General features: G+C 42.8%; 1 protein-coding gene across 1 annotated transcript in view; it reads left to right on the forward strand.

Moving 5' to 3' along the window:
• Positions 1–918: 918 nt before the first annotated feature.
• Positions 919–22,821, forward strand: part of LOC139310130 (vomeronasal type-2 receptor 26-like) — a 51,099-nt gene continuing 29,196 nt past the window's right edge. The window contains exons 1-2 of the mRNA XM_070934287.1: positions 919–1,550; positions 17,536–17,821. Of these exons, the coding sequence (XP_070790388.1) occupies positions 919–1,550; positions 17,536–17,821 (918 nt within the window). The remainder of the gene's footprint in view (positions 1,551–17,535; positions 17,822–22,821) is intronic.

The following is a 22,821-nucleotide window of genomic DNA, read 5'->3' on the forward strand; positions in this document are numbered from 1 at the left end:
TCAACCAGCCCCACGGCCTTCTAAGGCCAATGCGGGCATGAAACCCGAGCCTCAGAAGGCACCTAAGGCAGATAAGCCCAAAAAAGGGCCTAAGGTGCCAGCACCGCCCAAGGCAACCAGAGCCAAGGGGGTGTCAGTGGGAAAGCCGTTCCATACTAAATGTGCCCACCTCTTACATCGGAGGTTAGGCCATGCGAGCTTCTCAGTGGTTAAAAAGATGGGGGAATTCGCTGAGGGGATTCACCTCCAGGATTGTGAGGTGTTTCTGGACCGTGCCATCTGTAAGAGGGCAAAGAGAAAGGCAGCCCCAATTCCTAAGGTGTCACAGCGAAAAACCCAATACCCATATCAATTAATACATATTAATTTGGTTGGGCCATTTACACCGTCCCTAGGAAAGAGGCAGTATTTCCTCACTGCCATTGATGATTTCTCATGGTATGGCCATGTATATACCCTTGCAGAAAAGTCTGAGGCCTTTGACACCATAAAATCATTGTATGACTATGTTGAAACCGAGTGCAAGACCAGGATCGCGCAGCTGCTGAGCGACCGTGGGGCTGAGTTCATGTCCCAAAAATTCCAGGACTGGATAAGGCACAAGGGCATACACCATTTTCGCACAGCGCCTTTCACTCCTGCGCAGAACGGTGTAGTAGAAAAACATAATGGCATTCTGCAGACCATGGTGCGTAGCCTGATTGTGGATGCTGGGGTTGCGGAATCGTACTGGGCGGAGGCGGTACACTACGCCAATTACCCCTGAACCACACCTGGATCAGCGTTGTGGATCAGACTCCATATTTTCTGGTCCATGGTTGGAAGCCAAGTTTGGGACACTTGTGTGTATTTGGCTCCTACACTTGGGTGCACATCCCCAAGCAGCTGCGGAAGAAGGGGAGATCCGTTTCCCAGAGAATGAGGTTCTTGGGCTATGCCCGTGGCTCCATGGCCTACTGGTTCCTGGGAGAAGGGGGCAGGACTGTGACTTCCCACTCTGCCTCCTTTGAAGAGGACTCCAATTGGACCCAGATTCACTCAAATGATCTGGGCCCATACATCAACCGGCCTAGCAAGGTCGCACCAACCAAGACACCGCCTGAGACAACCACAGACACTGCTACCGATGAGAGCGAGGAACAGGATGAAGAGGTCAGCCTACCTGGTCCAGATGGGGAGGATGAACCGTTCAGTCCTGAGGAGAAAGACACACCATTTTCACCCAACTCTTTACCTCCAACGAAGCTTCAGAGGCCCATGATGCCCAACGCCTGGGACCGAGGGACTCCACATCCCGGTTTTGAACAGCCAGTTGGCGAGGAACCTGCAGAAGAAAAGGATGGTGAGTGGCAGGAGGTTAGAAGGTCAAAGCGGTCCAACAAGGGGGTCCCACCTAAGAGAATTGACATTGGGCACATCGCATCCGTAAACAGCATTGTGGTCACCCCAAAGACTTTCTCTGACATCCAGGAGCTGCCCATCGAAGAACAGGAGAAGTGGCAGCTCGCGATGGAACAGGACATATATTCTCTGGTACCTGTCATTGGCTGGCAAGAAGGGGAATTGCTAGGTGTTTTGTGCCAGCCATGGCAGTTTTCTTCAAAGGCCACCAGATGGGAGCAAAGAGGCACCTCTGATCCCACTGGTGGGTCAAAGGGGCTCCAGCCCCTGCAGCCCCATTGGGGAAAGCTAATGGCCCTCTGGCCCCCCACACACATCAGTAAGGGAGGGGCCAGGGACCCTTATAAGAACCCCTGCACAGGGGCTGCTCCCCCCAGCTCTTGTTCTACTCTCCTATGGGACTGACCCATGGGCTCAATCCAGGCATGGATGCCTCCATACCTGGGAACTCATTTTACCTACTTTATTCCTAAATAAATATTTAACTTGATTGCATCCTTGCGTGCTGACTTTTCTTGGAAGCACCCTCAGTGAACCATCAATCTTCATGAGATCCCTCACAAGGAAGTTAAGGATGCATAACGTGGCAAAGGAAGAGTGGGAAGTGGCTGGCAAGTGGGCGGCAGCTCCAGGACAAGGCCAGAGCCAGGAAATGATGCATTCCCTGACCTGGTTGAGGCGGGTGGCAAGCGGGTGGTGGCTCTATGGCAAGGCCGGAGCCAGGGAATGGTGAATTATCTGACCCGGTCGAGGTGGGCAGTGAGTGGGTGGCAGCTGCAGGGTCTCAGGAAATTGGATGTCCCTGGGCCCGGGCCCGGGACAAGGCACCCAACCCAATTCGAAGGGGAAGCAGGCGGCATGCATTGCTTACCTTTGGTGAGCTGAGCAGGTGAGGCGACTGGTGAGGCAAGCTGCTGGCCCACATGGCAAAGGGAACTTATATAGGGTGGGAGTGGGAGGGTGGGAGTGGGAGGGTGGACCCAGCAGCTAGAAGTAGCAAGTGAGACAGAAGAGGCAAGCAGGCAACCAGGGATGATTGCTATAGTTCAGCGAACTGATGCCAATCATCCCTACCAGTTCTCCCAAACCGGTCCGAACTAGTAGGATTTTACCCCTGCTGTAACTGTTCTTGGTATGTTTTAGCCTCCAGTCCCCTAATCATTTTTCTTGCTCATCTCTACAGTCTTTCCAGTGTTTCAATATCTTTTTATATTGTGTTGTCCAGAACTGGATGCAGTATTCTAAATGTGGTCTTACTAAGGCTTTGTAAAGCAATATTAGAACTTCATGGGATCTTGATTCTATCCCTTTATTAACGCAGTGTAGGATTGCATTGACACTTTTGTCTGCTGCCACACATTGTTGGCTCATATTTAAGTGATTGTTTACTAGGACTCCAAGATCCTTCTCACAGTTAGTGGCATTAAGCCAAATTTCACTTAGTCTGTATCCATACTGTCAGTTTTTCTTGCCTAAGTGTAAAACCTTACTTTTATCTATGCTGAATTTCACTTTTTTAGGTAGGGGCCCATGTTCAATTTGTGAAGATCTTTTTGGATCGTGAGCTTGTCTTATGGGGTGTTGGCTATTTCTGCCAGCTTATTGTCATCTGCAAATTTGATCAGTTACCCTTCAATTCCCTCACCTAGATCTTTTTTGGAGATATTGAAGAGTGCTGTGCCTAAAATGGAAACTTGGGGTATCCCATTGCTTACTTCCCTCCACATGGATGAGGTTCCCCAGAGGACTACATGTTGAATATAATTTGTTATCCAGTTACAAAGCCACCTGATGGTGGTGTTATCTATTCCATGTTTTCAAGAATGTGAGATAATGAATTACTTGGATGATGGGATAGATGGGGAACTCATCAAATTTGCTGATGACACCAAGCTGGCAGGAATAGCCAACACTACGGAAGATAGGCTTAAAATACAGAAGGATCTTGACAGACTTGAACATTGGGCGCTATCTAACAAAATGAAATTCAATGGAGAAAAAAAGTAAGGTTCTACATTTAGGCAAGAAAAACAAACTGCACAGGTACAGTATATATGGTACCTTGCTCAATAGTAGTAACTGTGAGGGGGATCTTGGAGTCCTAGTGGACAACCATTTAAATATGAGCCAGCAGTTTGCAGCAGCTGCCTAAAAAGCCAACACAGTTGTAGGCTGCATAAGCAGTGGGATAGAATCAAGATCACGTGAAGTGTTAATAACACTTTATAATTCCTTGGTAAGTCCATACTTTGAATGCAGCATCCAGTTTTGGTTGCCACAATGTGAAAAAGATGTTGCGACTCTAGAAAAAGGGCAGAGAAGAGCAACAAAGATGATTAGAGGACTGGAACTAAAACATATGAAGAATGGTTGCAGGAACTGGGTATGTCTAGTTTAATGAAAAGAAGGACTAGCAGTGACATGATAGCAGTGTTCCAATATCTCAGGGGCTGCCACAAAGAAGAGGGAGTCAAGCTATTCTCCAAAGCACCTGAGGGTAGGACAAAAAGCAATGGGTGAAAACTAATCAAGGAGAGAAGCAACCTAGAACTAAGGAAAATTTTCTGACAGTTAGAACAATTAATCAGTGGAACAACTTGCCTCCAGAAGCTGTGAATGCTCCAACACTGGACGTTTTTAAGAAGATGTTGGATAGCCATTTGTTTGAAGTGGTGTAGGGTTTCCTGCCTAAGCAGAGGGATGGACTAGAAGACCTCCAAGGTCATTTTCAACTATGTTATTCTCTTCTCTTCTCTTCTCTTCTCTTCTCTTCTCTTCTCTTCTCTTCTCTTCTCTTCTCTTCTCTTCTCTTCTCTTCTCTTCTCTATTCTATTCTATTCTATTCTATTCTATTCTATTCTATTCTATAAATATTTGAAAAAGAACTGTACAATACAGGAGAATGAAAGAAGCTTCCCATGAAATGCTGAATCAATCTGTTTCAGACTGTAGTGATGTTTTGAAGAGGTTAAATTATTCAGAGTACCTCTAATCTGGAATAATAGCAAGAAAAATATTGAATAAAGGCTCAAATTGAAATGTTTTTTTTTTCCTGCAGCTTCATTGGTTCCTGAGAAACTTCCAACATCACAATATTTCCAGAGATGGGATTTCTTTTGATGAAAATAGAGTTCCTGTTGGTGACTTTGATATCATGCAGTGGACATCCTCTTTGAACAAATCAGACACAGAGGTGAAAATTGGGAATGTAGAAAGACAAGCCTCCTCAGAAGTCAAGATTTCTGTCAATCAAAGTGCCGTCCAATGGCCAACTTTATTTAACAAAGTAGTTGAGGCTGCTTGGATTTTGCTCATCTATTTATCTCCATCTGATCAGAAGTAATTCTTATTGAGGCCAATTGTACTAACTTCCAAATAAGAGACCTTAAAGCCTCATTAATTCATTAGATATTATTTTACTTTAGAGATTTTACAATAATCTATCACACACTGGAACCTGCTGCATTGTATTGCGGGATTCGCAATCTACATTATTAAACTGGAATATGTTGCCATAATTTATAGTACATCAAATGATCTTGTTTTCAGAAAGAGATAATCCAGAATGTCTATGGAGACATTCTTCCGGGTGCGCTTCAAGGTGTTGGTTACCACCTTTAAAGTGCTCCATGGCTTAGGACCTGGTTACTTACAGGACCGCATTCTGCCACCATTTTCCTCCCACCAACCGACAAGCTCCCACAGAGAGCGCCTCCTCAGGGTGCCATCAGCCAAACAATGTTGACTGGCCACCCCAAGGGGGAGAGCTTTTTCTGTGGGGGCTCATGCCCTATGGAATGAATTGCCCCCGGACATACGAAGGATCCCTGACCTCCGCGCCTTCCGTCGTGCTCTGAAGACCCTATTATTTCAGCAAGCCGGTCTGACGGGATAAATGATTTTAAATTGGGTTTTAAAAGTGGTTTAAAATGGTTTTAATTGGAAGTTTCAATTTTGGCCAAAGATTGAATTGTTTTAATATGTTTTTTAAATTTTGTCTTGTATGTTGTTTTATCATGGCTGTTCACCGCCCTGAGTCCTTGGGGAGAAGGGCGGTATAGAAATATAATAAAACTAAACTAAACTAAACTAAACAGATAAATTCCAAGTGGCCTCAACAACTTTCAGAAAGACTGCTAATGAACAAATGATTCCAAGGAATATAAATCTTTCCATACTCCACCATTCAGTCAGAACTGAAGAAGATCCTGGAATGAAAAGCGAAACATCTTCAAGGGAAAAGAAAGATCAGTTGCCTTTTGAAAAAGCACCTTTGGAAGAAAAATCCAGAATATGAAGGTTTAGCCCACTGAATTGCATAAGAGGCTAAAAACGTCATTTACATATGATGATACAATGATCAGTTGTAGGAGAGAAAGATAGGGACTCTAGAAAAAGCTAGATGTTGGAGGTTTCCTGAAAAGCAAAGATGGAGAAATAATATATATACTGTATTTTTCAGAGTATAAGACACTCCAGAGTATAAAGCGCACCTTAGTTTTGGGGGAGGAAAATAGGGGAAAAAATCTGCCTACCAGCATCCATCAGTATTCAGCTGGCTAGCATCCTGTCAGTCTGTGAGAGAGTTGAGAGCTGTTTGGAAACTGAAACAGTATTTGCTGTGGGAGCAATAAGGAAGGAGCCTGGGTGGGGCTTAGTTCAATTGTTCTAAAGCTGCATGCTGTGCTGATCTCTGAAACTGAAACTCCTCTCCTCTGCTTGTGTTTTCCTTGCTGCTACAAACTCTGACAGTCCTTGCACAAACAGCTAGGTCAGCTTCAGCACATTATTGCAGTCTGATTCAGTATGAGCAGCTGATTGGTGGGTAGATTGGTCTCCCAGAATACCCCCAATCAGCTGTTCCAGACTGCAGGGATTGCCAAAGACCATTGCTTCCTCTGTGCCTTGCATTTTTGGCTACGTTTGGTGTATAAAATGCACCGAAATTTTCACCCTCTTTTGGATGGGAGAGTGCGTTTTATATTCCAAAAAATATGGTAAATTATAGCATTCTTCAGCATGCCCTCAGGAGTAACACCTTTTTTAATGGAACTGCTTTCCTTTGGGGGGGGGGGGAATTAAGGCAATGAGACTGTTTTGGGATCTACAATGGAGATTGATAGAGAAAGAGAACAATCTTTCATTTGCCCCTTGCAAGTAGAGTAATTAAAGTTCATGCCACTACTTCTTGACTGATTTTGCTCAACGTGCTCCTGAGCTTCTGTAAGCCACTTGATTTCAGTAAATCCTACTAATTCATATATCACCCTGACTAATCTTTCTCTTTATGTTTAGATGGTGCCTTATTCAAGATGTACAGAAAGTTGCCGCCCAGGTTATGTCAAGCTTGTGAGAGAGGGAGCCCCAGTTTGCTGCTACGACTCTTCTCTGTGTATGGAAGGAACATTCTCTGGGCAAGAAGGTACAGTAGGTGGCTCCAAAAAAATCAAGATACAATCAATATTCGATAAAGGGGATATTTGATAAAGAAGCAAGAAAAACATTAAATTTCTTGAAGGCATCCACAAACTTCTAAAATTGGGCACTATCGCCAAATTTGGATGTTGTTGAGGGCATTAAAATATATAATGAAAGGGTGCTGATTTCTATTGAGTTGTTACTTTTTTCTTGGTTTTGGAAAAGAGGACAAGTTTTGAGAGTTGATAATCCCATTCATCTTCATCTTTTAAAAAGACTGTTTTATTATTTTAACTAATGTTGTATAATATCACTGGGCAGAAATATTCTTTGAATATGAAGTAACTGATTTCTGGTGCAGTTTTCATGCTCCTACAGCTGCAGAAACAGATTCATGCTAAGCATTTTTTTTCTCAGATGCAGCCCATTGTGAAAAGTGTCCAGATGACCAGTATTCCAATAAGAAGCGAGATCGGTGTGTCCCCAAAAATATAAGCTTCTTATCCTATCAAGAATTGTTGGGACTCATCCTGGCTTTCTTTGCCATCGCTTTGTCCCTAACCACCGCCTTTATTCTGGGAATCTTCATGAAATACTGAGACACTCCCATAGTCAAAGCCAACAACTGTGAACTCACCTACATCCTCCTGGTTTCGCTCCTGCTTTCTTTCTTGACCTCCCTTCTATTCATCGGTCGCCCCGTGAAAATGACCTGTCTCCTCCGACAAACTATTTTCAGTGTTGTTTTCTCAGTTGCTGTGTCTTCCTTGCTGGCCAAGACTGTCATGGTGGTGGTGGCCTTTCTGGCCACAAAGCCAGGCAGCAGCATGAGAAAATGGCTGGGGAAGAGTCTGGCCAACTCTATTGTTTTATCCTGCTCTGGTATTCAAGTAGGCCTCTGTATGATGTGGCTGGGAGTCTTTCCCCCATTCCCAGATTCTGACTTTCATTCCCAACCAGAATACATCCTGCTGCAGTGCAATGAAGGCTCTGTCACCATGTTCTACTCTGCTCTTGGCTACATGGGTTTTTTGGCTGCCATCTGTTTCTTGGTGGCATTTCTGGCTCGAAATCTGCCAGGGGCTTTTAATGAAGCCAAACTGATCACCTTCAGCATGTTGGTTTTTTGTAGCGTTTGGATCTCCTTTGTCCCCACTTATCTGAGCACCAAGGGGAAATACATGGTAGCCGTGCAGATCTTCTCCATCCTGGCCTCTGGCCTGGGTTTACTGGGCTGCATCTTTATCCCCAAATGCTACATTATTATCCTGAGACCTGACATGAACACCAAAGAACATCTGATGATAAAAAATCATTAAGTTTCTTTGTGTTGGTGTTTATTAAATGACATACTTTGAAGTAATGTTTTATGCATTGTCACTTATCTTTCTTCATTCCATGATAATTTTGAATTATAAAAATTATAATAATTGAGTATTAAAGTTTCTAAAACAACTCAAACTATCAGAAATAATCATATCCTTCAATTGTCCTAATCTGAATTCATATTATGACATTAATAAAAGTTCTGGAACCAGGACAGATAAACTGTGACCAGAGATGTTCTGATATGGTTTTAGATTAAATTGAAGACTATGGCTAATGATGATGTGTGTTTTTGTTACTATATAGGTTGAGGTGCTGGTGTTATATGTTACTTTCTGGGGTGATGTTCTGACTTTGTTTTTTAAAAATAGATAATTTCAAATACTGGATATATTTGATTGAACTCTTCTGGCTCGATAATGTAAGATCATTCATAGGTAGATAAATGAGATAGACAAATGAGTTAGATAGATAGATAGATAGATAGATTTATTTATTTGTTCCTATTTCTATACCGCCCTTCTCCAAATAGGAGTCAGGGCAGTGAACAGCCAAAGTAAAAAACAGAACATATAAAATTTAAAAGCAGTTTAAAATAATTAAATATTTTGGCCGTAAATGGAAACAACCCAATTTAAAATCAATTTAAAGTTTAACTCAAACCAGCCCAGCTAGTTGAAATAAATGGGTTTTCAGGGCCCGACGAAAAATCCGGAGGTCTGTTATTGTACGTATCTCTGGGGGGAGGTTGTTCCAGAGGGTGGGCGCTGCCACAGAGAAGGCTCTCCCCCTGGGAGTCACCAGCCGACATTGTCTGGCGGACGGCATCCTGAGGAGGCCCACTCTGTGCGAGCGTACTGGACGGTGGGAGGCTATTGGTGGCAGAAGGCAGTCTCGTAGGTACCCCGGCCCTAAGCCATGGAGCGCTTTAAAGGTGGTCACCAACACCTTGAAGCGCACCTGGAAGACCACCGGGAGCCAGTGCAGCTCGCGCAGGAGAGGTGTTACATGGGAGCACCTCATCGCCCCCATAATCCCCCGCGTGGCCGCATTCTGGACCAGCTGGAGCCTCCGGGTGCACCCCAGGGGGAGCCCCATATAGAGAGCGTTGCAGTAGTCCAGGCGGGAAGTGACGAGTGCCTGAGTGACTGTGCGTAAGGAGTCCCGATCTAGAAAGGGGCGTAACTGGCGTATCAGGCACACCTGATAAAAAGCCCCCCTGGCCACGGCCGTCAAATGATCTTCTAAAGACAGCCGTGTGTCCAGGAGGACGCCCAAGTTACGAGCCCTCTCCGTGGGGGCCAGTGATTCGCCCCCAATAGCCAGCGATGGCGTCAGCTGGCTATATCAGGACGCCGGAAGCCACAGCCACTCGGTCTTGGAGGGGTTGAGTTGGAGCCTGTTTCTCCCCATCCAGGCCCGCATGGCCTCCAGGCACTGGGACATCACTTCAAGGGCATCGTTGGGGTGGCCTGGGGTGGAGATGTACAGCTGGGTGTCATCAGCGTACTGATGGAACTCCACCCCGAAGCCACGGATGATCTCACCCAGCGGCTTTACATAAATGTTGAACAGAAGGGGCAAGAGGACCGACCCTTGTGGCACCCCACAAACAAGGTGCCTTGGGGTCGACCGCTGCCCCCCTGTCAACACAGATTGCGACCGGTTAGAGAGGTAGGAGGAGAACCACCGCAGAACGGTGCCCCCCACCCCCAACCCCGCCAACCGGTGCAAGATGATACCATGGTCGATGGTATCAAAAGCCGCTGAGAGATCTAACAGGACCAGGATAGAGGAGCAACCCCTATCCCGAGCCCTCCAGAGATCATCCACCAACGCGACCAATGCCGTTTCCGTGCTGTGCCCAGGCCGGAAGCCGGACTGGAGCGGGTCTAGATAGACAGCTTCATCCAGGTACCGGGGAAGCTGTTGCGCCACCACACTCTCAACAACCTTCGCAACAAAGCGAATGTTGGAGACCGGATGGTAGTTAGCCAAAACAGCCGGATCCAGAGAGGGCTTCTTGAGGAGGGGCCTCACAACCTCTTCTTTCAAAGTGGCCGGCAGGACCCCCTCACTCAAAGAAGCGTTAACAATCTTCTGGAGCCAGCCTCGTGTCACCTCCCAGGAAGCCAGTACCAACCAGGAGGGGCACGGGTCCAATAAACATGTGGTTGCGTTCAGCCATCCCAGGACCCTGTCCATGTCCTCGGGAGCCATAGGATTGAACTCCCCCCAGATAACACTCTCAAGACCTGCCTCAGTCATCCCGTCTGGGGATGATAAATGAGATAGACAAATGAGATAGATAGATAGATAGATAGATAGATAGATAGATAGATAGATAGATAGATAGATAGATAGATAGATAAATGAGATACATGGATGGGAGATATCAAGAAAGAGAAAAACAGAGAGACAGATAACATTCTATACAGTATATTAAGAATAGATAAAATATCAACATGAACATTAGAACAACTTTAATTTATTTCTCTGTCCCTTTGAATAAATTAATGAGACAAATTATTATTTTTTACAGTCTTCAATGATTTGGGGGAAAAATAATGTAGACACCTAATGTGACAATGAAGATGTGCTTATGAATACTAAAATTGGTTCCTGTTTTTTATCCATGTCCATATCCATGTCCATATCCATTTCCATTTCCATATACTGTACATACAGTGTCTGTTTGTCTCTCTGTGTGTTTCCTGCCAACCTAGCAATTCAACCCCTTGGGTTGGTCATGACTGACAGGGGAAATCTTTACCTATACCCACTAAAACCTTTACCTATAAATACATAAATTTGTTTTTGTGCATGTGTCCTTTCTTTGTCTTTGTCTTTTTGTCAATCAGCCCTTCAGTATATTACAGATTAGGAAAACTATATCATATAAATCAGTACTACTTTTATCTGACCTTGTCTTGATAATGGTCTCTCAATGCCATTTCCTCTGCCTTCTACACTATCTCTCTTTGGATATTGAGAAAGCATTGGAAAAAGAAAGCAATTGCAATGTATTTTTATTCACATACTGATCAGTTTCACTCACTAGAATCTTGATTTATGCTAAATCAGGATTCTAGATTGTCCTAATTTTGATTTCTGTCATTGTAGTATTGAATCTATCCTAGCCACTTCTAGGTTATCTGCAAAGATGAGAAACATTTCCTCCCTCCAATTGTTTACCAAATCAAAGTGTCCAGAACCCAGCACTCAACAAGAATGAACTCAACAAGAATAAAATGGTATACAGAACTCCAAGGTCCCATCCAGCTCTGTTATTCTATTCTATTCTATTCTATTCTATTCTATTCTATTCTATTCTAGTCTAGTCTAGTCTAGTCTAGTCTAGTCTAGTCTAGTCTAGTCTAGTCTAGTCTAGTCTAGTCTACCCTCTCGAAGCAGTTTACATAGCCAGCCTATTGCCCCCAACAATCTGGGTCCTCATTTTACCGAAATGGGAAAGATGGAAGGCTGAGTCAACCTTGAGCCTGGTGAGATTCGATCTGCCAAACTGCTGGTAGCCAGTGATCAGCAGAAGTAGGCTGCAGTACTGCACTTAACCACTGTGTCACCACGGCTCATCATCAACAACAATAGGTTGTTCAATATGTCATGATCTAGAGTTAACCATTCTGGAGTATCAAACCTTCACTGAAGTTGACGGCCTCATCCACCCCAGACAAAATAAGAAGGAATTATAATGGCCCACTGCCTACTTCAAGAGTGTTGAACTGATTTTCCACATTTTAATCTTTACAATCTCAAGAATAAGTTTGGAGACTAAAAAACAATCAAACCTCCCTGAATTGTTCCTTTCTCGACTCTCAAATTAGGATTATTCTCCTGAGTCAAAGAAAACTCTTTTCTCCAATGGCACACTTTTATGGCCAAGGTTCATTCCCAATTCCCCTTCTAATTATCAAAATCATGATTATTTATTCTCCTTTGAACAAGGTTTATGGGATTTCCACCACCACAATTAGTGCCCAATCAATGTGACAACAAATGGAATAAACAGCATGTGATAATCTGATTTGTAACAGCCTTCTGTGATGAGATCAGAGTTTGGGGTAGAGCTGGGCAAATACTGTAGCAGTCTGTAATTGCAGATAGTTCTTCCAAATCTGGGGTCAAACTGGACCTTCTTCACTGTAGTTGTGGTCTTTTTGTGATCTCTGAGATTTAACTCTGTGCTGAAGAAAGAACTCTAGGAAGGATCTCCTGCAGTATACTGTATGTCAAATGTTGCTGCTGCTGCATATACAGCTTTTTCTGCTTCAGTTTCTATCTCAAATTCCCTGTGTCAGTATGCTGATGAAATGTCCATTTAAGGTGATAATAGAAGAAAACGATTGGTTTCATTACTACAAGCCAGGAGACTACTGGATTACTGGAATAATGTCTGAAATCATAGCTCGATTGTACCCATTTTCATTCTCCGAGCCTCCAACCCACCAACTGAAAACGTAATTGTGCTCCAATGTCTTTTCTTTATATATATATATATATATTAAATTTTCTTTTAATACAAACATTTTCTCTTTCAGTAAACAGTGAATACATATTTTTCTTTCATAACAATTAAAATTTACCACCATATTCGTTATTTGTATCTATACTTATATTACTACTAATATTTATCATACCTACTATTATAAGATTTATCTTTTTAACTTATTTGCCTTTATAATTCATTTATTTCATATTTATTCTCCAACCATTGACATAATAACTCCCATATATTATAATAATTAGATTCTTCCTTTCCTTTGATTGGAAATGTTAATCTAGATATCTATGTATCTTTTCTTTTATGTACACTGAGAGTGTATGCACCAAGACAAATTCCTTGTGTGTCAAATCACACTTGGCCAATAAAGAATTCTATTCTATTCTATTCTATTCTATTCTATTCTATTCTATTCTATTCTATTCTATTCTATTCTATTCTATTCTATTCTACTCTACTCTACTCTACTCTACTCTACTCTACTCATTTCTGCACATTCTAATATTTTCTTAATCATATTTTCATCCATAGGGTTCTCTTCACTTTTACAATTTTGTGCAAATACAATTCTAGTTGCAGTTATTACATGAATAATCTAGTATACATTTTCTTTACTATAAGCTTCTGGTAGAATCCCCAACAGGAATAGTTCAGGTTTTAAATTGATATGTTGCTGCGTCATCTTCTCCAAGCACATACCTCCAATGTCTTTTCTAGGAATGATTTCCTTTCCCCTATTCCTCACCTTGAGAAAGGCAAGTCATTAATGCTCATCCCAATTTGCTTTAGAGGAAAGGTTCCTGGGGAACCTGATGATTTTGTAAAACCTGAATTGGCAAAGTTTCTTTTTAAGTTCAATGAATTTTCCCTGGATGGGGTCCTGCCTGCTTTCAAAATGATTACCTTGGTATTGCGGAGTCAGCAACTTATTTATTCATATTTATTTTATTTATTTATTAACAATAGTTAAACAGTAACTCTCAATAAAGTGATTGAATGATACCTTAGAACAGAGTGAGATCTCTTGAATTTCCTCCTCACTGTTTCTTCCCCTTCCTTACATTTACTCTATAATTCCTACCACCCTCTCTGCTCTTTCTTTCCACCCTTCTTTCCCTTCTTTCCTCAGCTATATCCAAAGCTTCCTCAGACAGCCACTTTTGCCTCTTTTGTGGCTTCTCTGTTCCTTTTGGTTTAAATAAAAGTGATACTTCTTCAAAACCAAATTCAAGGAGGGGACAGACTTTATGTGATAAGATAATGTTTAGCAGCAGAGGAATCCTATTATCTGTTGTTAACTGTAGAATATAGGAGAATAACTCTAAAGCCATGAATGTTGTTGTTTTTAGTTGCAAAGTGGTGTCCAGCCTATTGCGACCTCATGGACAAGGTTCCTCCAGGCCTTCCTGTCCTCTACCATCCTCTGGAGTCCATTTAAACTCACACCTACTGTGCCAGTGACTCCATCTAGCCACCTCATTCTCTGCTGTCCCCTTCTTCTTATGTCATCAATCCTTCCCAGCATTAGGCTCTTCTCCAATGAGTCCTTCCTTCTCATTAGGTGGCCAGAGTATTTCGGTTTCATCTTCAGGATCTGGCCTTTTAAAGAGCAGTCAGGGTTGATCTCCTCTAGGACTGACCAGTTTGATCACCTTGCAGTCCAAGAGACTCACAGGAGTCTTCTTCAGCACCATAGTTCAAAGGCCTCAATTCTTTTGTGCTCAGCCTTTCTTATGGAAGCCATGAGTACTTTGCAGCAAATCTCTAGGTCTAAAGAAGACTTGCTAAAGAGATATCCATCTTCAGATAGGTAATACCACTTGAGCACTTGAATCCAACTCTTAGTCCTCTTCAGGGTGATATAACAGGAAGAAATCATATCATATGATTACAACCTATACATGTACATTTGGTAGCATCCCTTATTAGCATTCTTGAGGACTGGAAAGAAAAGGATCTTGTATAGTTCTTCTGTGTAATTTTGCCACCTCTTCTTAATCTCTTCTGCCTCTGTTAAGTCCCTGACATTTTGGTCCTTTATCATGCCCATCTTTGCATGAAATGTTCCCTTCATATCTCCAATTTTCTTGAAGAGATCTATCTAGTCCTCCTTATTCTATTGTTTTCTTCTATTTCTTTGCACTGTTCATTTAAGAAGGTATTCTTATCTCTTCTAGCTATTCTCTGGAATTCAGCATTCAATTTGGTGTATCTTTCTCTTTCTCCCTTGCCTTTCGCTTCCCTTCTTTCCTCAGCTATTTACAAAGCTTCCTCAGACAGCCATTTTGCTTTCTTGCATTACTTTTTCTTTGGGATGGTTTTAGTTGCTACCTCTTGTACAATGTTGCGATACTCCATCCATAGTTCTTCAGGCACTCTGTCTATCAGATCTAATTCCTTGAATCTATTTGTCACAGTGGTGGGTTGCTATCAGTTCTCCCCAGTTCTTGTGAACCAGTAGTGGAAATTTTGTTTAGTTCAGATAACCGGTAAATACTACCTCTTCCTAGGCCCGCCACCAATCTATTCGCTGCTTCCTGACTCCCAGCTGATCAGCTAGAAGGAAAAAATCAGGGCTCATGTGACAAAGAAGAGGAAAAAAAAAAATAAGACACTGTCTCTTTACATTGAGAAGCCAAGAGGCCTCCCAACTGATATGCTAGAAGGAAAAATCAGGACTCATTTCTCAGCCAGGGGATCACTTGGCAAAGAAGAAGGGGAAAAATAAGATGCCATCACTTTAAATTGACAAGCCAAGAAGCAGCTGCTGGAGGGAGGTATTTGCTTGCAGAAGCGAAGTGACATTCAGCAGTTTGTTTCTGGGTCAGCTGAACAATAAACTGGATAAAAGGAGGGATTCTTATATGGTTCTATGTTTTTGAAGTTTTGGGGTTTGTGCAACATGGACTTCGTGTTTTTAAAAACGTTTGGGTGAATTCCATTGCGAAATATCCTGTTTTGAATGAGTTTTCTGTCTGCTTATAAATGGAGCTGAACTTCTGGCTTCCACTTTCTATTATCTCTAAGAACCGATTGCTGTTTTCTTCTTTCCAAGTTTCCTTTATGTAGCTGGCAGGAATGTGGAATGAGTATCAGGCAGGTTCCTTGTTAGCAGATTGATTTTTCCTTGCTTTTCTTATGAGTAATATTTTATTTGGGGAAATGAAAAGGGGGGAGTTTGATTCTTTCTCAGAGCAGGTTAGTGGGGTGGGGAGGGAATGGAGATTTTGAAGTAACCTTCCCCTGGAGTGGGGAGGGAATGGGGATTTTGTAGTATCCTTCCCCTGTCATGGCTGCCATGCCACACCCACCACGCCACACCCACAGAACCAGTAGTAAAAATTTTTGAAACCCACCACTGCATAAGTCCACCTTAATATGCTATTCCTGGTATGTGGTGTTTTGTATACATACAGAGAAAGAAGCACGCTTGTAATCTTTGACTTTTAGGCTTGCTGTCAAACATCAGCCATAATCCTAATGACTGTTTTGAACAATATGCAGGTTGTATTATACGAATGGCTATTTTATATTTGAAATTATGACTGAAATATTTCTGCACCTATATTGGTTCTCACTGTCAGTAAGTTTCTCCTTAGTTTTAGGTTACTTCTCTCTTTGTTCAGTTTCCATTCATTACTTCTTATTTTGCCTTCTAGTGCTTTGGAAAATACATCCCCCCCCCTTCTTTCTGGCAGCTGGGATCGTCAGAGCTTGCAGAACCAGAAAGTTTTTTCCTTTTTCATGGCTCTGGCATCCCAGCTGAGTTACCTGATTAGCAGGCAAAGCTGGGATCGTCAGAGCTTGGATCACCAGAGCCATTTAAGGATCGTCAGAGTCTTTCGGGCTGGTCTGCCTGGTTACAGGAGAACGACACCCGGCGTATAAGACGACCCCCGACTTTTGAGAAGATTTTCATGTGTTAAAAAGTCGTCTTATATGCCGGAAAATACTGTATGTTTAATTTTGGATGCAATACCTAGGCCTGGCAACAAGGGACGTAGTTCTAAATTATCCAAACCGAGAATGAGCCTAGTAGCATAGGGAATTCTATTATGTAAAGAATTGTGCAAGACTTTTCTTGTGAAGTACATCTGAACCCACTCAATTGTAATGATGTCAGATATATGGTGGGGATTCCAAACAGTTGAACAATACTCTAAGACTGGTCTAGCATAAGTTTTATAAGCTCTAATGAGCAATACAATGTTTCCAGAAAAAAAAGCTTCATCAAATTAGCCTTACAACTCTTAATGCTTTTTTAGCAATGCTGTTACAGTGAGCGTTGGAGCATAAATTGTCAGAGATACAGTAAGTACACCTAGGTCCTTAACAAGGTGAGGGTCATCTGCTAGATCAGAGATCCCCAACCTTTTGGACCTCAGGGACCACTAAATTCATAATTTTAAATCCCGCGGACCGCTAATATGATCTGCCTAATGACCGGCTGGGTGGGTGTGGCCAGCTTGATGTCACTCACGTCAAGGGGCGCCTTGCCAGCCTCTACTTGCCACTCCTCACCTACCCGCCTGGGCTCCTTAGGGCCCCAGTTGTTGGAGCTAACCAGCCACCACCAGTTGGTGACCACTGTGCTAGATCAATGCCACTTTTCTTATACTTGACATTCTGATTATGTTTACTAATATATAGGACAGAGCATTTATGAATCAAAATTTGAAGTTGCCAAATAGATGACCATTGAGACACCATTCAGAAACATAATTAAGATCACTTTGCAAAACAACAGAATTATCTGTAGAATTGAATAATTTTACGTCATTGGCAAAAAGAACGCAATTGCTTTTAAGTTGATCACAAAAATCATTGATATAGAGCAAAAAAAGATGATGAACTTTCTTACATTGCAGTGAGAACACCTTCTACCACAATCTGCCCTTCTTGTTGGCTGTTCATGAAGTCAACCAGAATTCAAGGCTCTTACCCAACATCACCCTGGGCTACAACATCTATGAGAACTTTTTCAGTGCAAGAATGACATTTGAGGCCATGCTGGATGTGCTGTCTACAGGACAGGAGAACATCCCAAACTACAGATGTGGAAGACAAAAGAACCTGCTGGCGATTCTTGAAGAGATGGATTCTGAACTCTTTCATCATATTTCCAATGTCCTGAGCATCTATAAAATTCCACAGGTATAAAGCCAACTGAAATTAATTCTGGGTTGTAAAATGTTCAGATTTGCCTAGAAGACAGTACTAGAGGGTAAGCTATAGAGTGTTGCTATAGAGGTGTAGCTATAGAGGTAAGCTATATTGGTGTATTTTGAGCGCTGTACACAAATGCAAAGTGTGAGCTCACAGAACCAGTTTTTAAACCGGTTGCAGTCTACCATTCTATGAATATACATACTTTGGCTTTGGGCCATGTGGCCAGCAGGCCTCTGGTAGTAGAAAAAGTCTGGGTGTGACCATTGGGAATTTTGAAAATTATGACTTTCGAAAAGTAAGACTTTGTCATAGTATGTATGAGGGTTGAATCAGTGACTTTTAAACATTTTGAAAATTTAGTGACCAATACAAAAGAGATTTTTTTTCACAGAATCATAGAATAAAAAGTACATCTCCTTACACAGAGGAGGAATGATCACACCACTACAGCCAAATTGCTGTCCAAGTTTTCCTTGGAAATAACCAGCAGTGGAGCTCCAGGAGGCAGGCTGTTCCAACTCTTAATAACTCTCACAGTGAGGAATTCTTCATTTTTATAATGTTGAGACTGAAGTAAAAAATTCAAAAGAAAGATATGAAAAAACAATGAATAGGTCAAGATAAGTAGAAGACACCTCCAGAAAGCAGCTTTTACATACTTTCTCTAGTGTACATAAAAAAAATAGTGTACATAAAAAAGGCTGAGCGCCAAAGAACTGAGGCCTTTGAACTATGGTGAGGGAAAAGACTCCTGTGAGTCCCTTGGACTGCAAGGTGATCAACCGGTTAGTCCTAGAGCAGGGATCCCCAACCTTTTGGACCTCAGGGACCACTAAATTCATAATTTTAAATCCCGCGGACCACTAATATGATCTGCCTAATGACTGGCTGGGTGGGTGTGGCCAACTTAATGTCACTCACATCAAAGGGCGCCTTTCCAGCCTCTACTTGCCACTCCTCGCCTACCCGCCTGGGCTCCTTAGGGCCCCAAGAGGAAGCAGTTGTTGGAGCTAAGCAGCCACCATGAGAAAGAGTTGGCAAAACATCTGGCTCAGTTCAAATTCAATCTGACCGAGAAGGAGGCTCAGCAGAAGCACCTCACTGATGACTACGAGCATAGGCTTTCCAAGCAGAGGGAAGACCTGCGGGAGTACAAGGCCAGTTACTGGTACCTGGAGGCTCAGCAGACTGAGATGGTCAGCCAATTCCAGGCCATGATGCAGTCTCACTGGAACAAGGCCCTCCGGCTCTTTGCCACCAGTGGCACTTCCTTCTAGCCTTCACCCAAAGCCCCACACCAGGGGGCTGAAACAGACCCCAAGTCAGAATTTCTTCCCCCTTCTGACCCACACAAGAAGACCCGAAAGGGGGAGATTCTCTGCAGCAACACAAACTTTCATTGCACGTATCCGACCCAGGGGCCGTAGTTTGAGGACCCCTGATTTACTGCAATATAAAAAATGCAAATAATTTTTCTGAGGACCACCTAAATTTTCTCCATGTACCATCAGTTGGTGACTACTTTCCTAGAGGAGATCAACCCTGACTGCTCTTTAAAAGGCCAGATCCTGAAGATGAAACTCAAATACTTTGGCCACCTAATGAGAAAGAAGGACTCACTAGAGGAGAGCCTAATGCTGGGTAAGGAAGGAGACAGAGAACGAGGTGGCTGGATCGAATCACTGAAGCAGTAGGCGTGAGCTTAAATGGACTCCAGAGGATGGTAGAAGACAGGAAGGCCTGGAGGAACATTGTCCATGGGGTCACGATGGGTCAGACACAGGGGTGAAATGCTCCCGGTTCGGACTGGATCGCCCGAAAATCCCTGCTCCCCACCACCACCACCATGCCCAGCTGAGCCGCAGAGGCTTTTTTTTTGCTTTTTACTTTTAAAAACACTTTTTTTTACAACTTCTTCCTTCTTCAGTTCCAAGTTGGGGGAAAGACACTGGATTCATGGGAGTTGCTTGGAGAGATGGCTTTAATGGTGGACAGGATCACATGCCTTGATGATGTTGGGTGAAGAAAAAAAGGGAAGAGATGCTGAGAGTGCCTGAGTTTTATGCCCTCTCTGGGCTTTTGAATTTGAGCTTGTATTCTGATTGGTTGTCAGACTCCCAGGGGGCCATGAAGAGGCAACTCTGTAGGCTGTGTTTTGAGTCCAAGTTTGGTTGAGCCTTGCTGGATGGTGCTAGAATAGAATAGAATAGAATAGAATAGAATAGAATAGAATAGAATAGAATAGAATAGAATAGAATAGAATAGAATAGAATAGAATTCTTTATTGGCCAAATGTGATAGGGCACACAAGAAATTTGTCTTGGGGCATATGCTCTCTGACTACATAAAAGAAAAGATACATTCCTCAAGAATCATAAGGTACAACACTTAATGATAGTCATAGGGAAACAGTCAATATAAATCTTAAGGATACCAGCAACAAGCTTACAGTCAGACAGTCATAAGTCAGAGTGTAGAATAGATTGGCTCAGGACTTAATGGCTCATTATCAAAGGTGTGGGGGTGGGGGCTGAGATTCTGCCTCCCTTTTAGGGGAAATATTCTTCCCTTTTAATATTTCCTAAAATATCTCATTTTCCTAGGAGGGGGTGGGTGCTAACTTCCTACACTACCAATACCTTCCCTTTTATCTTAGATTAACTATAATGTCATCAACCAGATGGCTGAGCAAAATCATCATTTCCCTTTTTCATATCGGATGACTCCAAACCAAGAACCTCCTTACTCAGCAATCATCAAGCTGCTCCTGCACTTCCAATGGACGTGGATCGGCCTCCTTTCTCAGGACAATGAAAAAGGAGAAAAATTCAAAAGATGCTTGGAAATTCTCGCTCTAAAAAATGGGATTTGCATTGTCCTCTCAGGATTTGTCCCAGAAGCAAATGTGCAGAGAAGTGCTGGAAAAACTCTCACGCAAGAAAAAAGGGAAAAGTTCTATTCTCTTATCAAGAGTCAAATAAAAATTATAGTATTCCAACTGGATTTTCAGGCCTCAGGAATGTTAGGAGTAATAATACAAATGATTGATACATCCATTGTGGGAAGGGTGTGGATTGCAACAACTTTGACAGCTTTAAGTGTAAGTATTTTTGACCACTTCGTTGATCTCCAAAATAAATATGCTTTGTTTTCCTTCCTCATCAAGACAAAGAGAAGGACTCATTATGATGACATTAAATCTTATGAATCTATGTTCTCATCGTATGGAAAGGAAGCTTTCCAATGTTCTTATTCAAGTCCTGTGTTATCTAAGAAAGTTTGGAAAAAATGCAGAGAAAAAGAGAATTGGGAATTCCCACCCCATGATGTGATTGCAAGAATCCTGTCTCAGGATTCCTCCAGTATTTCCCAAATAATTCAAATTGTGGCCTGGGTCCTCAGTGCTGCCTTCTCCTCCCAACGGAGTAAGAGGGGAATGCAAGTTGGAGACCATCAACCACCCAAGATAGTACAGCCATGGCAGGTAAGTCTCCTCCCTTGAGGTTCCATTGATTCTCCCCTTCCAATTCCTCAATATTAAATTAGATGTAGATTAAATTAAATTAGATTCCAAAGACCAGTTGCCCAGCTTGTGGTATTTGAGAGTGGGTGTCAATCCTGAAGCTGACCTGACCGAGACCATTTTGATGCTTCAGTGTTGCCACATTGGAGCTGAGGGATAGAGAGGGAGGGGAGGAATAGAGATAGCTGTAGTTTTGTAGCCAAAACAAAATACTTTCTCCTGGGAACCAAGGACATTCCCACCAATGGCCAGAGGGAGGATGAGTGTAGTCACCAGGCAACCAGATGACACCTTAATTGGACCATGTGATTGATTGTTTGGAAAGAGGAGGAAAACTTTTACTTTTAATTAGGTGAAAACTGTGGGAACATTTAGAGCCAGTTTTCACCAGCCTATGCCTATACGATATGTCCAATAAAACTGATATTTGAGGAACCTACTTGCCTCAGAGTCCTGTTTGCGATGGGTGTATTACTTGGAACCCTGATGGTGAGTTAGAGAGAGATGATAGAGAAACATCTTCCAAAGTTAAACAACCTGTGCTAGTTTGGGATGCTTTTGTGACAGAATTAGTTCTATGGTGACAACGTAATTTTCAAAACTAAACAAGCATCAGAATATTCCAACAACCCTCAACCCTTTATTGTGATCACAAAGTGATCTCCAAGCTAAGGAGTTCAGCTGGATTGTTTGTTCTGGATTAAGATTGAATTTTGCTACCTAAATCCGCTAACTTCATCATGATCAGGTCTGAGGGCAAAATTGTATTCTCCATCTTCTCCCATTACATGTTTTCCCATATCTGCAAATGGTCTTGCCTCAGATGGGGCTGTGATGGTGAAGCAACAAAACATAGATCATAAAACATAGAATAATAAGAGTTTGAAAGGACCTCAGAGGTTTTTCTAGTTCAACCCACAAATCAAGCAGGAGACCCCGCACCATTTCAGACAAAGATGCAGCAGCTGCAGGCTTGTTGTAGGAAAAGTTACAGGAAGCTGCTCCTCTTCTTAAAAGTGCTGCCGCCATCGCCACCCTGTTCCATGCACATGTGCACACTGTTCCCTGCTGCCGGTGATCAATTATGAATGAATAAGTAAATGGTGTGTGCATGTGCACCCAGCACATGGAACAGAGTGGCGATGGCAGCAACATGTTTAAGAAGGGCAGTGGCTCTGTAAACTTTCGCTACAAGAAGCCTGCAGCTGCTGCATCTTTCAGCACAAGAAGCATCTCCAGGTGCACCAAAAAAGAAAGAGGCTCTGGCTGCAGGCATCTTCTGACAAGGAGGGGGGAGGCAAGATGCGAGCTGGCATTCATCCCAGCGGCAATGTCTCAGCCCTGGCTTGCCTTCCCTGGTAGCCAGCCATGAGAAGAAGTTAAGGACACATAATGTGGCAAAGGGAGACCAGGCAGTGGGCAGCATGTAGGCAGCCGCTCCAGGACAAGGCCGGAGCCAGGA

This window comes from Pituophis catenifer, unplaced genomic scaffold (genome assembly GCF_029215685.1).
Source record: "Pituophis catenifer annectens isolate HBS135680 unplaced genomic scaffold, rPitCat1.0.hap2 SCAF_2, whole genome shotgun sequence".
Taxonomy (NCBI): domain Eukaryota; kingdom Metazoa; phylum Chordata; class Lepidosauria; order Squamata; family Colubridae; genus Pituophis; species Pituophis catenifer.